Source organism: Sebastes fasciatus, chromosome 11 (genome assembly GCF_043250625.1).
Source record: "Sebastes fasciatus isolate fSebFas1 chromosome 11, fSebFas1.pri, whole genome shotgun sequence".
Classification (NCBI taxonomy): domain Eukaryota; kingdom Metazoa; phylum Chordata; class Actinopteri; order Perciformes; family Sebastidae; genus Sebastes; species Sebastes fasciatus.
The window spans coordinates 1,816,087-1,834,239 of NC_133805.1; the positions used below are offsets into that span (position 1 = coordinate 1,816,087).

General features: G+C 44.8%; 1 protein-coding gene and 1 long non-coding RNA gene across 2 annotated transcripts in view; both read right to left on the reverse strand.

Moving 5' to 3' along the window:
* Positions 1–2,813: 2,813 nt before the first annotated feature.
* On the reverse strand, positions 2,814–4,326 carry LOC141776370 (uncharacterized). Its single transcript, XR_012595755.1, has 2 exons — positions 4,193–4,326; positions 2,814–4,152 (listed from the first exon to the last, which is right to left on the reverse strand). It is a non-coding gene; the product is annotated as an uncharacterized LOC141776370 (long non-coding RNA).
* A 1,143-nt stretch (positions 4,327–5,469) lies between these two features.
* tmeff1a (transmembrane protein with EGF-like and two follistatin-like domains 1a) overlaps positions 5,470–18,153 on the reverse strand; it is a 74,446-nt gene continuing 61,762 nt past the window's right edge. Inside the window, exons 7-10 of the mRNA XM_074649886.1 lie at positions 11,404–11,463; positions 10,420–10,543; positions 8,946–9,107; positions 5,470–8,401 (exon numbers count right to left, since the gene is read on the reverse strand). Coding sequence (XP_074505987.1) covers positions 8,317–8,401; positions 8,946–9,107; positions 10,420–10,543; positions 11,404–11,463 — 431 coding nt within the window. The 3' untranslated portion in view covers positions 5,470–8,316. The remainder of the gene's footprint in view (positions 8,402–8,945; positions 9,108–10,419; positions 10,544–11,403; positions 11,464–18,153) is intronic.

The window sequence follows — 18,153 nt, forward strand, 5'->3', positions numbered from 1 at the left end:
TCTGGAAACATTTTATGAGAGTAATAATCCATGTTGATGAATCTGCCTTTACTTTAGAGCAACAACGGTTAGTTTCAAAGTTTCGGCGAGCCGCGTCGGATGCCTGTGATTTGCATAAAACAGCCGAGACATCAACTTTATGCAAATGAGGAGCGGCCGAGAATGAATTGCTGCACGGCTGCTGACATAGACGATGAATGGGAAGCGTGGAGAGGACGGAGGCTGTGGACTCGTACGAGGCACTACGTTTTAATGAATGAATGTTGGATCATGGAGGATGTTGAGTACTGTGTGGTAGTGTGGAGAGGACTGATTGCTGAATGTGTTCGACTGAAGCCAGCAGCTGCTCCTGTCCCTGAATACCCCCCCCCCGGTCTATAACTATATTTACCGGGTAGCGTGCCTGAGTCCCGGCCCCCTTCTAGAAATGTTGGTTTATTTTCATGTGGGGAGGCGGCGACCTCTGCTCCAATTCTGGCTTCTGCTAACGAGCACTTTTTAATTAATTAATTAGACAGGAGCATCAATTAATGATGTCGCCACAGGTGGGTGGAGAATGATAACGACGACATGGCTGCAGCATGGCATTCAACCTCATCCGACCTCGTTTTAGAATGCAAAGTGCAAGTTCATAAAACATCACATCCTCACATATGAGAAGCTGGAGGTGCAGAATATTTGCATATTTACTTAATAAAGGCGATTTCAGTGGAATTCATTGATTTTACTACGAACATTTTCTGTTTTAATATTTAATAATAATTAATAATATTATTATTTAATTTCTGCATTTGATATTCTACACGAGTAAAAGTACATACCAGCAAAATGTACTTAAGGTATCAAATGGCTCCTTTCAGAGTATTTAGTCTGGCTTTTATGTAGTGTTTTATAGTTTTATAATTGTATGGTTTTTATTTTTAATACTTATTAAAGTGTTCATTTTACTCTATTTTATTGAATCACTGCTGATCATTATTATCTCTTTTATTCTATTTTATTTTATTAAATTTGATCATTTTAACACAATCTGCTTATTTTATGTAGTTTCATAATTTTTTATTTATTTATTTTTATTGTTATTTTTATTTCCTTGTATTTTATTTATCTTTTATTATCTTAAATACCCATCTCTCACTGCGTTCTATTTCAATTTAAAAACTTGTGTCTTGGTTGTTTTGGTGTGCATTAGTCTCTAAATCCATTTTTAACACTCTATATTTTTGTCAATCGTCCGTCCAGCACTAGGTAAGTACAACTCCAAACTGAGTAGGTTTAATCACACCTGCGAGGCTTCAGCCCCGTCGCACATGAAATAGTCACGAGATTTAATGTATAGATTCGTGTTCATAGACACAAATTTCACATTTTTTTCGTGATGGTCAGCATGAAATCAGTTCGTATGTAATCCACGTAATTGTGAACCAGGAAGTATAAAGAGCGGCGAACGCCGTGTATGGCGGAGGTCGGAGTGGATGGATAGGTGGATCAAAATAAACCCGACTTTCACCAGGAGGCCGCTGATCATGTCCCGTGAAACCAGAAGTCAACATGGACTTATTTGTCACGTAACTTCTGTACTTAAGTAACAGCACTTCTGGAGTTATTTTAACCCAAACCGCCATCTTTTCCTAAACCTAACTAAGTAGTTTTGTTGCCTAAACCTAACTAAGTAGTTTTGTTGCCTAAACCTAACTAAGTAGTTTTGTTGCCTAAACCTAACTAAGTAGTTTTGTTGCCTAAACCTAACTAAGTAGTTTTGTTGCCTAAACCTAACTAAGTAGTTTTGTTGCCTAAACCTAACTAAGTAGTTTTATTTTGAAAACACTGGAGTGGGAAATTGACACGTGCGTCGTGTGTTGCTGGACATTCGTAGGAAAACACACGAAAAATACGTTGTTGAAAGTCGTGCTGAGCGTCACGAAAGCAAAAAAGTGAAATTCGTGTTTATGTACACAAATCAAATTGATCAAATTTGGTGACTATTCTACGAGCTGATGTGAGACTGTGATGAGGGCTTTCATAAGCTGATCGTGTGTTTGGTTTGTAAAATCAGAGTAAATGTCAACCCGGTCGAAACGAGGCGTACGAATGACACGATAATCCTCAGGTCATCCGTGTGACGATGCTACGCTCAGAGCTAGTGACGTAAAAAGAAACAAACAGGACGTTTGACCCGGAGACGCTGTTTGTTTGGTAATCGTTGTAATGTTTTGTTATTTACGTACTTATTTTATGAGAGAGCCCACAAATAACGACATGTGTTAAATTGAACAGTTTAGTTCCTCAGTGTGTGGAGAGAAACAGCAACAACACACTAACAACACGTTGATCCTCCGTCTCTGATCTCTGAGCTCTGAGCTCTGATCTCTGATCTCTGAGCTCTGAGCTCTGATCTCTGATCTCTGATCTCTGAGCTCTGATCTCTGATCTCTGATCTCTGATCTCTGATCTCTGAGCTCTGATCTCTGATCTCTGAGCTCTGATCTCTGATCTCTGATCTCTGAGCTCTGATCTCTGATCTCTGATCTCTGAGCTCTGATCTCTGATCTCTGAGCTCTGATCTCTGATCTCTGAGCTCGTCTCACTGCTACTTTATGCTTCACGTTTAGCGTTAGCTCATGCGTTAGCCATGACGGCGTTATTATTTGAATCGGTGCGTCCAGGCTGGACTTCAGAGCCGATCAGGGATGTAAAAAACCCTCTCAACGTACCTCACACCACAGGAAACATCTGGAACATGCTGTGAAATGAGAGCAGGGTCAGAAGAAGAAGAAGAAGAAGAAGAAACACAAACAAGAGATAAAACATTAAAAAAAAAACATTTCCTTTTTTATTTTGGCAGAGACCAAACGTCGCCTCTCAAAGTCTACATGCAGAATATTAACATGTCAAACACATTCTAGTCACATTTAGAGAAGTCACGGCTGCGATGGTCGACAACAAGTAGAAACACGCTGCTCAGCGGAGGGGGGGGGGCTGACCTACGACCTAACACGTTACAGAAAAACAACTCCCCGTGACAGAAAGTAAAAATGATCAACATACAGAGAAGACAAACCTCCCCTGAACTCACAGCTTGGACCTCAGCACAGCCTCCGGTCGTCAACATCCCTCCCTACTGAACCGAGTAAAGACCTCCACTAGCCATGCACCGGAAACACATTCAGGATTATACAATTATCACCGACGAACCGCTGTGAACGACAACTGTTCTTGTCAAATTCGGCTAATCTGGTCCCGTTGGTTCATGTGAACTTTCTCAACTAACACTCGTGATTCTTTCACAACAACGGCCCGCTAGCTGAACGTTATCCCGCTTATTACACGGCTACTTACTGAAGGAATCGATAATTTGACACAACGGTCTGCCAGAGTCCGAGATCACAACTGTGCCCATAGCAACGGTCTGTTATACATAGCAACGGTCTGCTATACATAGCAACGATCTGTTATACATAGCAACGGTCTGCCAAACATAAGAAAACGGTCTGTTATACATAGCAACGGTCTGTTATACATAGCAACGGTCTGCTATACATTGCAACGGTCTGCTATACATAGCAACGGTCTGTTATACATAGCAACGGTCTGTTATACATAGCAACGGTCTGCTATACATAGCAACGATCTGTTATACATAGCAACGGTCTGCCAAACATAAGAAAACGGTCTGTTATACATAGCAACGGTCTGTTATACATAGCAACGGTCTGCTATACATTGCAACGGTCTGCTATACATAGCAACGGTCTGTTATACATAGCAACGGTCTGCTATGTATAGGTCTGCTATACATAGCAACGGTCTGCTATACATAGCAACGGTCTGCTATACATAGCAACGGTCTGTTATACATAGCAACGGTGTTATAAAGAAATAACAGACCGCAGAACGCCGTGATTGACCAATCAGAATCGAGTATTCAACACAGCCGTGTCATAATGTTAGATGACGTTAGCTCAACAGCTTTGAATCCCCAGAATATGATTTTGTACTTGTGAGCTATAAACGTTAGTTAGCTTCCTAGCTAAACTCATGCTAACGTGCCCCTATAATTAATAATTCATAATTGGCTAATATCGCAGCTCATGCTTGACACTCAGGTAGTAAGCTGAGTCGGGCCAATCGAGGCTCACGGCGGGTTCACACCTTAAAGGTCCGGTTCACACCTTAAAGGTCCGGTTCACACCTTAAAGGTCCGGTTCCTGAATGGAAACCAAAGCGAGGAGGACGCATTGTTTGAATCTTCCAGCTGGTCCGGTTTGCGTTCACAAATAAAAAAATTCAGAACGGTCTAGAAATTGTAAACAAAAGTCATGCGGTGGAAATGTCGTTCGATTATTATTATTATTGCGTGCAATGTGTGTTAGCTAGTTAGCTAGCTAGCCTTCCAGTTCCACGGGCATTCAGACCTTTTCATTAGGGAGGCACCGATACCGATACCAGTATCGGGTCCGATACTGTGCTCATGTACTCGTACTCGCAAAACGGCTCCGATACCACTTTACGGCAGCGTGACGTTAACCTCTCGTCACCATCTTTCAGGTCCTATCGCACGCGCTCACGCTCCATCTCCCCGTGGCGCGTTTTACGTGGGCCGAGCCGCGCCCTGGAGGCATGACGCGGCTGGGACGCACTGAGGGCGGTCCGCCCCGGTAGACAGTCACACCGGAAGCACCTTCCCCCCCGAGCCTTTCCAAGCCGACCTAGAGCCGGTGGCGGCGCAGCGCCTCGTATGCGGGACTCCCCAGCCCGCCGTGTGGCGCTCACCCTCCATCTGGCTGTTAACGACAGATCTGATGATTAATAAAGATTTAGGAAATGAAAGATTAAAGTTAGATTAGATTAAAATCCGCAGTTATTCGCTGGAGAAGGTTTATTTGTTTGTGACTGAGTGACATCACAATGATTGAAATGAAACGTTTCAGTTTTGAGAGCGCTGTGGTGGGACGGAAGTGGAGTTGTACACGCTCGAGAAAAAGACGATTCAGTGGAAAGTTTACGGCAGTTTGCGACGAAATAATGTGACGCACGCGAAGGCATAAACTCAACTGTGTTACAGGTGAAGTCGGGGACACAAGGGGGACAACACAGAAAAGGCATCGTCGTTCATTGGACGTACAGTTCCTGTCGACAATACTGTTAGGATTGTCGACTTTCTACACGCAGTATTCGTCTTCACTGTTTTTACTCTCCGTCCCTCACACAAGAATGAGAACTTTTGGGGACAGAGCCTTCAGTGTGACAGCTCCCACCCTCTGGAACTCTCTCCCCATAGAGCTCCGCAACGCACCATCTCTGGACACCTTCAAAAGACTCCTCAAAACCCACCTCTTCACCAAGGCCTATGGCCTCTAGCTACTGTTACATTTGTTGTATTTATTTATGTCTTTGTTAAGCGTCCTTGGGTTTCATGAAAGGCGCTATATAAATCCAAGATATTATTATTATTATTATTATTATTATGAACATTAATACGCCAACGAGACTTTACTGATGACCTGTATCTGATCACATGAGTCATATTTGGACTGTAGAGTGTTTCCTGCAGGATTATTATAGGTTGGTTTCTGTAATGCTGTGTTCACACCAAGAGCGAAGCAACATTTTCGCACGGCACGATTTCCAATGGAGGATAAATAAATGTTGTGTGTGTCTATGGTCACCCAGAGCTACGATAGTCCATCACATCTGTCCAGAGAGCAGAGACAACAGACTGTCTGTGGTAGAAACAACAACGTCTCTAGATGACGTCGTGTTGAGTGTTGATGGAGCAGCTGCATAGCCTGGCACTGATCCATCCAGACTCCATTCAGAAAACAAGCATTATAAAAATTGTCTGCTTGTCGTCATGGTAACAGACCTGACAAAGCATGAATTCAGACTTTTTACTAACCAGCATCATCATGTAGTTATTTCAGCATCATTTTGATCTGTTTATTGATATTAAATCACAGCAGTCTGTTCATTTGGGGTTCATAGCGCAGTAGAGACGTGCGGATTGCTAGATACAGTCAGTGCAATGTGAATACAGCTCGCCGCCGGGTGACGTTATGAACCCAGACACGACGCAGCGTTTGGTTTTCTGACATATCTTGGACAACAGTGGTTATTTCTTCCATGGTTGATGGAGGAAAGTTGTTGGTTTCTATGGAGACAAGAAGAAGGAACGCAAATGATCCCGGCGGTCTGACTCGCCGAGTAAAGTGAGGCAGAAAAAGTTGCTTCGCTCTCGGTGTGACCGCGACACGAGGGATCCTCTGTGCTCGGAACGTCTCGCTGAGGAGCAAAACTAAAACAAAACAAAAGAAGAGAAATAAACATCTGTTCTATCACATTCAAAGAAAAAGTCTTGATTACAAACATCTCAGCCACCAAAAGACTTCCTCCAGTTACAATAAGAAAACATCATTTATGCCGATTCAGACTCCACGCCATCAGCCCGATTACAGCCCGACACGGCCGTCGTAAATGAGTGTCGTGTGCGACAATCGATGGTTTTATCTCGTGTAGCGTGTCATAGCATACGACAACCGACGCCGCTGCGACAGGAAGTCTAGCATGTTTGATTTATTTTTTTTGCTTTCCACGACGTGTTTTGACCGTCTGATCTCAGAAGCACTCAGCTGTAAACAGAAGGCTACTTATTATGCAGAATGACGTCATCGGACCTTCAACTGCTGCCGGGCCTCGCGGTAGGATGTTCAGTCCTGGTTGTGTCGGAGTAAAAAAACACCACCGCCGTTGCGTCTTTGCGTCATGGAGCATCCCGTTGAGCGCCCGCTTCCTCTTCTCCCTGTGCATTCTATTTTTATTGTTTTCCCCTGGAGCCTCGTGGGCCCCTTTACATGGTCGGGCCCCTTTACATGATCTGGGCCCCTTTACATGATCTGGGCCCCTTTACATGGTCGGGCCCCTTTACATGGTCGTGCCCCTTTACATGATCTGGGCCCCTTTACATGGTCGGGCCCCTTTACACGGTCGGGCCCCTTTACATGGTCGGGCCCCTTTACACGGTCGGGCCCCTTTACACGGTCGGGCCCCTTTACATGGTCTGGGCCCTTTTACATGGTCGGGCCCCTTTACATGGTCGGGCCCCTTTACACGGTCGGGCCCCTTTACACGGTCGGGTCCGGGGGGCTTGAGCCCCGGTAAGCCCGTATATCAAGACGGCGGTGCCGGGAGAGTGTGTGTTTTCGGAACAGGGGACCGACGTGGAGTCCGTTGCGGCCGAGTCACGACAATAATTTCTGACCCTCAGTGGTTTAATCTGACACAGCGACCATCGCAACCGTCAAACACATCCTGTAGTCTGATCCTGGCGTTAGAGTTGACCTCCATTTGCAGTTCAAACCCCAAAAAACAGGCGTCCTCCGAACTCAGGTCGTCGGACGAAGAAGACGCAACAACATTCCTCCGAGCGTCAAATCTGTTCCTCGTCAAAGCAGAAGTGATTTTAGGAGAACGTACTCCGACGTCGACGGTAACTACGTGTGTTCTTAAAGACAGGGTAAAGACAGCAGACACATTCCTTCCTTCAACACCCCCCCCCTCTTCAGCGTCCTCCGTTCATCAGTCCGACGTTTTTTGGATTTCCCGTCTCCACCTCCACCTCCATCGGATCTCTGCGGCGCCCAGATGGAGGAGGCGTCGAGCTTTTCTTTTTAAAAGTTCAAACTACACCACAGTACACAGTTTTCACAAGTCATGCGAATATACAGGAACTAGAATTCAGGAACATTTAAAATCAAAGTGAACATAAAACCTACTTTAAAGAAAATGATAATAATAATAATAATAAATGATTAGCTTGTTTGAACACAGTGAAGTCTTTAGGAATACGTGTAAACATATCTATATGTGTCGGGCTGGCCCCCTCTCACCTCCTACACTAAACACAACATTTGGTGATCAGCTGCACATTATTAGTCAAACAGAAAATAATCATTTTCAATAAATAGCACATTCCAGAGGGAGCGAGGCCGTTTACCAAAAGGTGTAAAGCGTCCAACAGAAACCTGGAATGAAGCAGTTTGAAGTCATTCAGACGGCGGACGTGGTAACGATGTGAAGTGACGGTTCGGCTCTGTGTTCTTGGTCTCGCGGCAAAAAGAAAAATTATTTCCATCCATAAAAACAGAAATAAAGGAGGGAAAATAAGGCCCCTTAAATAAATATTCTCATTCTTCTTCTTCTCTTTTTTTTTCCAGGAAAAAAAAAAAAAAAGAATTAATACGACACATCTAGCGTTTAAAAATGGTTATTCCCACGCCGTAAGAAAAAACTTATCAAAAAGAACCCCCCGACGAACCGCTATACCATCCTGGAGTTAGTGTCCGAGGAAAAGTGTCCCAGGTTTTGTTTTTGCCGGCGACCCCGGTTGTTTTTCGGACATTTCCTAAAGAGACACACAGAGAGAGGAAAGACAGACGTTAAAGGGACTCTATGTGAGAATCAGAATGTCTTGTTAACAGTTTCACCTGTGTCCGTTAAGTCAACTAAAGTCAGCGTCCTGTTGCTGGCGCTTGTGCTCGCTCTACATAGACATGAAGGAGCATCACTCAACACAGTGAGGAGACACACGTCAGCTAAAAGCACAACATCACTCTATATTTCAGCTGCTTGGCAGTAAGTAAAGTAGTAGTGAAAACCCCTGAATTTAAGGGTTACCTGTACATCTCCATGCAATACTTAACTATTATTAAATATTACAATCCATTCATTTATCTCAAATATTAAATACCTGAATACTGAATAAAAATCCCTTAAAATATCAGGTTGCAACTGGAAATATTTCAGACCCCTAAAGAGAAAAACTAAATCCCTTAATAATACCTTAAAATTGATCATTAATGGATTTAAATGAAGATGATAATCCCTGATGTGTTAAGTGAGGGCTTTAGAAATAAAGGGTTTTTAGTTTTTAGCGGACGCCGCCTCACCTTGTGATGCACATCACCACGGCGACGATGATGGCGATCTGCACGGCGCCGATGATGGCGGCGATGAGGACGTAGTGGAGTTTCTGTCCACTGGGGACGACGTAGAGGATGTTGAAGTCCTGAGGCTCGTCACACTGAGCACCTTTATAACCTGCATCACACCTGAGACACACACACACACACACACACACACACACACACAGGATGCGTTCAGGAACAGTACTGAGTGTAGGTTATCTCGGTTTTGGCAGTTATTTGTTGTATTACTGTAACAGAGTATTTTTACTGTGTGGTATTAGTACTTAGTTATTTGGGATGACAGTAAGACGCGTTAAACACCAGCTGACAACATGTGAACAGCTCTGTTGATTAAAAAGTATATACTATACTTAAGTACAATCTTGAGGTACTTGAAGTTTACGTGAGTATTTCTACTTCTCTACTTCATTTCAGAGGGAAATGACTTAGTTACATATATTACACAGCTTTAGTTATCAGTTATTTACAGTAAAACTATGAAATATTACCCAACGGTATTTAAATTAATCAGCATTAACTCCACTTTGAGCAGCTGCAGCATTAAAATGCAACTTATATATTTGCATTGATAATAATTCAATAGTACGGAGGCTGGGACCTGCCAAAATCAAAAATAAATGAATAATTAAATAAATAAATAAATAAATATGTCATTAAATGTAGCAAAATAATATTAAAAATAAATGTAGCCATTAATGAATTAATTGATCAAATGTGACATAAATTGATATTTCTGATTTAATTTGTTTCTTTACTTATTTATCTTTTTATTAATTCCCTTATTTATTCATGCATTAATTTTTTATTAATTTTTCAATTTATTAATTTTTGCATTTATTTTTAATCTATTTATTTTTGCACTTAGTTTTTACTTATTTAAAAAATATATATTTGTATTTATTTATTTATTTCTGCATGATTTTTTCTTTTGCTTGTTGGCCCTTATTTATTTCCCCAAACTTATTTATTTCTGTATTCTTTTCTTTATTAATTTCTTTATGCATTTCTGCCTCATTATGCAAATGAGGGGGCTGTCACTCACACTTTATCAATGAATTAATGGATACAATTATTCTTAATACAATTATTCTTAACATTATTTAATGACATGTTTATTTATATATCGAGTCATTTATTTATTAATTTATTTTTGATTTTGGCAGGTTGCGTCCTCCGTACAATAATACTTACATTTTGTTGATAATAATACTGTAACGGAAAATGTTTACATGATGCCATTACTTGGATCTGAGTACTAGTAGTAATACTGTAGTACCAGTAGTAGCAGTTAAGTAGAGTACTAGAGTAAATGTACTTAAGTAGAGTACTAGAGTAAATGTACTTAAGTAGAGTACTAGAGTAAATGTACTTAAGTAGAGTACTAGAGTAAATGTACTTAAGTAGATAGCTCAGGTAACATCAGTCAGTCACACACCTGCAGGTGGCCGTGCTGTACTTGATCTCACATTTCCCGTGAACACAGAAGCCGGCGTAGCTGTCGGCGCAGGGGATCGGCATCCCGGCGTAGAACCCGTCACCGTGGTCCAGACCGGTGGTCTCTGCACAACAGACACAACAAACACACAAACACACAACGTCAGAGGACGATCAGCCGCCGTCCCGGCTGCAAGTACCGAGGATCAGCTGACCCAGAAGCCAAAACATCGATTCAACACACGAACGGCGGCGGAGGCGTGTGACCACATGGTAAATCCAAAGACTTCCTGTGGCCTTCCAGCAGCCGGCTGACCTGAACCTGCTGAGGATGAATGAAAACCTCTTTAACACACAATAACGTCCTCTCAGCTCCGAGTCTCTGCTGCTGATGCTGAACACGATGTGAGCACGCTGCTCTTTAGGACGCTGGGAGTTTCTCACAAGCAAACAGGCGGATTAGCGGAGCAGAGCAGAGCAGAGCGAGCGAGCGCGACCCGCCGGCCCGGCTGCACCACGCAGATGTGGAGTTTGGAGACGAAAGAGGATCCGGAGAGGTTTTATTATCTGCAGCTCGCCGTGTGAGCATCGATCTAAAGGTCTCGGGAGAGGGATGATTCCTCCACAGCTCCGTCGGTTCCTTCACTTTGTGTTGCAACTTGAGACGCACAATAAAAGCAGTGAAGGACAGAAAGGCTGCGTTCACAGTCGCCGTGTTCACCGCCGGTTGGTCAGCGCCCCTCGGCATCGGAAACCCGATCACCGGTGGTAGTTGAGAACGTTAACGTTAACCAACGGGCTAATAGTTTAATAACAGCGTGACCTCATCATGACGTCATCGTGACCTCATCATGACCTCATCACTAACAGGGTTTATATATATATATATATATATATATTATATATAGAGTATTATACGTGTTAGAACTGATGGAGATCTCTACATATTCAGCTCAGGTTGTAATAAATGTTGACGCTGTCTTACCTAAGACGTTGACTTTGAAAGGACTGCTGTCGTCTTTCTTCCCAAGTTTCTCTTTATCAGCTGTTGAGGAAACAGATGGACAGAATCAGTTACAGAGAGACGGTGAGAAAGAGAGACAGACAGAGAGACAGAGAGACAGACAGAGAGACAGACAGACAGACAGACGGAGAGACAGAGAGACAGAGAGACAGACAGACAGACAGACGGAGAGACAGACAGAGAGACAGAGAGACAGAGAGACGGAGAGACAGACAGAGAGACAGACGGAGAGACAGAGAGACAGACAGACAGACAGAGAGACAGACAGACAGACAGACGGAGAGACAGAGAGACAGAGAGACAGACAGACAGACAGACGGAGAGACAGACAGAGAGACAGAGAGACAGAGAGACGGAGAGACAGACAGAGAGACAGACGGAGAGACAGAGAGACAGACAGAGATACAGAGAGACAGACAGACGGAGAGACAGACAGACAGACAGACGGACAGACAGACAGACAGAGATACAGAGAGACAGACAGATACAGAGAGACAGACAGACGGACAGACAGACAGAAAGACAGACAGACAGACAGAGATACAGAGAGACAGACAGATACAGAGAGACAGACAGACAGACAGACAGTCACAGCTCCTCTAAAAGTCTTTTCATCCAGGCGTTGCTATTAGATTGATATTTCTTTCAGTGTGAACCGTCAGCAGACGGTTTGACTTTCTACCTGCTGTCTCACTGTGTCTTTCTAATCTGTTTATTAGCAGTGTGTGTGTGTGTGTGTGTGTGTATGTGTGTGTGTGTGTGCGTGCGTGCGTGCGTGCGTGCGTGTGTGTGTGTTGTTGTTGTTGTTGTTGTTGTTGTTGTCCTGTGGAGGCTTCATGTCTTCATGCTGTCTGCAGGAGGAGCTGCTGGGAATGTTAAACACTCTTCCATATTTAACGCTCCATCACAGAGGAAATATTGACAAAACTCTCTCTCTCCCTCCCTCTCATCCCTCTCATCCATCTCTCTTCCTCCCATCTCATCCCTCTCTCTTCCTCCCATCTCATCCCTCTCATCCCTCTCTCTTCCTCCCATCTCATCCCTCTCATCCCTATCTCTTCCTCCCATCTCATCCCTCTCTCTTCCTCCCATCTCCTCCCTCTCATCCCTCTCATCCCTCTCTTCCTCCCATCTCATCCCTCTCATCCCTCTCTCTTCCTCCCATCTCATCCCTCTCATCCCTCTCTTCCTCCCATCTCATCCCTCTCATCCCTCTCTCTTCCTCCCATCTCATCCCTCTCATCCCTCTCTCTTCCTCCCATCTCATCCCTCTCTTCCTCCCATCTCCTCCCTCTCATCCCTCTCATCCCTCTCTCTTTCTCCCATCTTATCTCTCTCTCTTCCTCCCATCTCATCCCTCTCTCTTTCTCCCATCTTATCTCTCTCTCTTCCTCCCATCTCATCCCTCTCTCTTTCTCCCATCTTATCTCTCTCTCTTCCTCCCATCTCATCCCTCTCTTCCTCCCATCTTATCTCTCTCTCTTCCTCCCATCTCATCCCTCTCATCCCTCTCTCTTCCTCCCATCTCATCCCTCTCTCTTCCTCCCATCTCCTCCCTCTCATCCCTCTCATCCCTCTCTCTTCCTCCCATCTCATCCCTCTCATCCCTCTCATCCCTCTCTCTTCCTCCCATCTCATCCCTCTCATCCATCTCTCTTCCTCCCATCTCATCCCTCTCTCTTCCTCCCATCTCATCCCTCTCATCCCTCTCTCTTCCTCCCATCTCATCCCTCTCATCCCTATCTCTTCCTCCCATCTCATCCCTCTCTCTTCCTCCCATCTCCTCCCTCTCATCCCTCTCATCCCTCTCTTCCTCCCATCTCATCCCTCTCATCCCTCTCTCTTCCTCCCATCTCATCCCTCTCATCCCTCTCTTCCTCCCATCTCATCCCTCTCATCCCTCTCTCTTCCTCCCATCTCATCCCTCTCATCCCTCTCTCTTCCTCCCATCTCATCTCTCTCTCTTCCTCCCATCTCATCTCTCTCTCTATCTCTCTTTGTGTTTCCAGAGGATACAGAGAGAGCTCACAGATTATATAACAATGTGTTGATGTGAGAGAAGAATAAACAGCAGTTTGTTTCTCTGGTGTGACGAGCGGATCTCTTTCCTCACTAGAGCTGTTCGTTTGTTCTGGTGTGAAAGCTGTCAATCAAACTCTGATGGGGACCAAAACAACCGGACTGAGACTGACACGATATCAGCCCGATGTCAGCCCGATATCAGCCCGATGTCAGCCCGATATCAGCCCGATGTCAGCCCGATATCAGCCCGATATCAGCCCGATGTCAGCCCGATATCAGCCCGATATCAGCCCGATATCAGCACCATATCAGCCAGATGTCAGCACGATATCAGCCAGATGTCAGCACGATATCAGCCCGATATCAGCACGATATCAGCCAGATGTCAGCACGATATCAGCCCGATATCAGCACGATATCAGCCAGATGTCAGCACGATATCAGCCTGATGTCAGCACGATATCAGCCCGATGTCAGCCCGATGTCAGCCCGATATCAGCCCGATGTCAGCCCGATGTCAGCCCGATGTCAGCCCGATATCAGCCCGATGTCAGCCCGATGTCAGCCCGATATCAGCCCGATGTCAGCCCGATATCAGCCCGATATCAGCCCGATTAAGTCGGCCAAAAACTGATGGCGACGGCCAAATACCAAGATGGTGACGGCAAAAATGCCGTCTTCATCATCATCAACAGGCAAAAACAGATTTCACTCTGAAACACACGTCAACCTGCTAACATGGCTAAATGTACAGATTGTGTTAATAACCCATCAGCTGATAAAGTATGTGTGAAAGAAAGAAAGAAAGAAAGAAAGAAAGAAAGAAAGAAAGAAAGACAAAGCGTTGATCTTTGCGGTTTTCTATCTCAGAAACAGAAACCTCTCCCTGTATTCTCTGTGATAACAGTTCTAACCTGGTTTGGTGAATGTTGGCCCGGCGCCCCGAGGAGACAGCAGATCAGGAGAGAGGGCAGGTGCTCTTCACCTCAGGGTGCTACCCCCCCACCCACCACCTCCCTGAGCCAATCAAACGCTTGGTCACCGGCCACCTTAAAGCCATAACCACTGACAAGAAATCCATAAATCCTGGCGGGTTAGCGTCTCCTGCCAACACCCACAGAGACGGAGCCGAGAGAGTGTCTGCAGTAAGACGACACATCGTGATTCAAGGTGAGTCTATCAACATAAATCAGATCTGAGAGGATACTCGGAGGATGTACTGGGACTGGACAGATCTGGGTGTTGGCACAGACTCTGAACAACATCAGACAGCAAACTGTGACTGCAAATGAGGTTTCTATCTAACACTCCCCCTCCTCCTCCCACTCTCTGAGAGACCCAAAAATCATTCAGTGCTAGATCAGAAGAAACAACGTGGCACATCTCGGCTCTGAGATTTTATCTTCCTCCTTAAATATCAACAAGGAAACGTGGAATTAAATACGTCTGCGTCATCACTCTAACCAAAGGAAAACTATCAACAGATATGTTTTTACAAACAACAGAAATATTACGTGCAGGGCTGCGTACAAAACCTCAATACTTTGTTAAAGGGACTGTTTGTAACTTTGTACGCGCATACATGTAGCGGGTCGTCACATATGTGCGTTCGCGTGTGGCCGCTGCCTCTGCAACTCTGCCTGCCTGCCTTCGCTCAGAGAGCGCGCGTTCTCAGCTCGCTCCACCTCTAGACGTGAACGCGCGCTCACTCCACACTGCAGAAGAGTTAGTTTAGCTCTGAGAATATCTAGTGAATGCACAGTGGACGTTTGTGCAGAAAAAAAATGCTGCAGCTCCTCCAGACCAACAGAGGTTTCCCGTGTCTTGTGAAGTGACGGAGCTCCTTAGCTAGTAACGTTACCCTCTCGTTACCGACCGGGTGCCGGTGTCTCCTCTGCTCTCTCTGGCTGCGGGAGGAGAGAGCAGAGGAGACACGCTGCAGAGCCCCGCTGCTTCAGCCTGCACTGAGGCAGGAAAAGCCAACACTAGGATCAGATCTAAATCATGTTCATGGAGAGACCTTGGTCTGGTCAGCTAACATTACTGCCAAGCAGCTGAAATATAGAGTGATATTGTGCTTTTAGCTGACGTGTGTCACCTCACTGTGTTGAGTGATGCTCGTTCAGGTATATTTAGAGCGAGCAAGCGCGAGCCCGACGCTGACTTTCGTTGATTTCACGGCCACAGGTGTCGCTGTTAACAAGCATTTCTGAAAGTTACAAATAGTCCCTTTAAGTATCGAACCTCAATACTTCAAGTTTCAAACGAAATGTGTCCGTAAACTGTCCAAAAAGTACCAACGGTTGACATCTAATGTCGGGAAAGACTTGTTAACCGATTCTTTCATCAGATAGTTCCTGGTTTCAATTTTGAGAGTTTTAGATGATGATGGAGAAAGCCAAAAACCAAGATGGCTACGGCCAAAAACCAAGATGGCTACGGCCAAAAACCAAGATGGCTACGGCCAAAAACCAAGATGGAGACGGCCAAAAACCAAGATGGTCACACCAAAAAACCAAGATGGCGATGGCCAAAAATTAAGATGGTGAAGACGAAAGGTGACGGCTAAAAACTATAAAACTACAGGTAAATACTCATCCCTCCGGGTCAGATTAAGCAGGTGTGGATTGATGCCTGGAGGAATCACGGCTCAGCTCACACAGGAACAGACTGTATGCTTGGTTTGTGGGTTAATTGAAAACAGTGGTGATTAGACGCATTCATTTGTCGACACGGTTTCCATAACGAGGCTGATTTATGGCGGAGATGAAACGGTCACAGTCGTGTTCACCGAGAGCGAAACAACATCGGTCCTGCATTTTACTACATCAGCAAAGTTAATGTGGAATAATGACCTCCGTCTGCAGCACTTCAGTAATGTTGGAGGAGTTTAGGTCGTAGCGGCTCATTTTAAAGCCAGACTGAAGATACCTGTATCATATGAAACTAGAACACCTGTGTTTGTACAGAGTGAAAGAAAGCGTTCGGTCTGTGAGTCTCTCAGCGTCGATGAAATGCGGTTTATTGGTGACGAATGGGTTCACCGAGGCTCAACAAGCCTGGATGATGGGATTCTCCTATTTGGATTCAATAAAAGTGTGATAGAGGCATCAGCGGGCAGATTTATCCGTCCGTACACCGGCTGATTTCTGCTCTCAGACACTCTCCAGTCGAGGTCAAAGGTCGGCACTGTGAGCGGTTCAGAGCTGCAAACTGAATCCACAGGAATCAAACCGTTCACAGAATAATATCAACGTGACAGAAAATGTATTTACTGTCAGCAGCCGGTTTACTATCTGAGGTCTATCAGACTGCAGCCCACAAACACTACCAGAGAAGATGAGAGGAGACATTACACATCGAGCTTTTATGTGACATTGAACGCATCACTTTCCAGCACCAAACAATCCTCCAAGTTCTCATCATCACATGACGCCCTGCTCAGCAAAAACAAAAGGTTTTCTCTCATGTATATCCTTAAATCAGTTTAGTGGAGGCAGAATAATCCTCTGATCACGTTAGCTAACGCTGGCTAGCGAGTACTGTTGGCTTGTTTTCTTAACAACGGCTGAAGAACATCCAGCAGTGTGTTCCAATCCGCGTACTTCTGTACTTACACTTACTACTTTGAGTGCATAAGTGTGTTCACACTGGGAAGTACGGCAAAATGCAGTGCACTCAAAGTACCCGGATGTTGTACTCTAACGGTCAGATGGTTGAGTGTGGAACGCTGGACACTTTCCACACTCAACTGCCGCCATCTTGGCTACGTAGCGGAAGGGGCGGAGCCACGTCCACTATTCAAACATACGTAGGTAACAGAATAAAACAATACGTAAACATACCGGTGCATTTTCAGCCAACAGGAGGACACATCGTAGGCGTAGGCGACGACGTTGGAAACGTAATTTCCACTCTGCTTTCATTTATTTTCAGAAGATATCTTGGCGGGTAGCGAGCCGCGGTCAAAAGTTGCAATCGTCATTTCCAGTCAGTGCGCCGCAGAGTATTCGATTTGAGATGACTCTACCCCGCTGAAATTTACGCACTACTCAAGTGAGTACAGAGTGCACAAAGTGCACTACATTGAAGTGTACTTCTGGAAGTACGTGGAACACACTGCTAGTTTCTCTCAACATGTGCTGTCACTCTCTCTCCAGGATCACCAGCGGGAGTTGAGAACGTGAACCAACGGGAGCAGATTAGCCGACCAGCGGGCCGGTGGCCAACGGCAGCGCTGGAAAGATACATTGAGGGCGTATAAATGTTTGGATGTCTATAGTTAACTATCCTTCAGTAAAGTCAGTCACAAAGAGAGTCGGACAATATCGCTCGCTAGAGCGTCCAATCCCAGTTAGTCATCTCTAATGTTGTGATATCTGGATTCAGCCAGCAACACAGCTAGAGGACATTTTAGATGTGGAGCTTTAGCCCACTGCTAGCGTTAGCCTCCAGCTAACACCGTGACCTCATCAAATGTGTTACTTGGTGACATCACCACGTTACGGAAGAACGAAAAAGAAACTGAGCTTTGTATCAGGCTTCTTTTCGGACATTTTTCAGACTTTTCTTTGGAAATTTTTTGGGATATTTTCAGATGTTTGGGGATTTTCCCCCCAACATTTTTCAGAATTTTGTTTCGAACAAAAACCCTCACACATTCATCACATATCTTGAGATCAGAGGTCA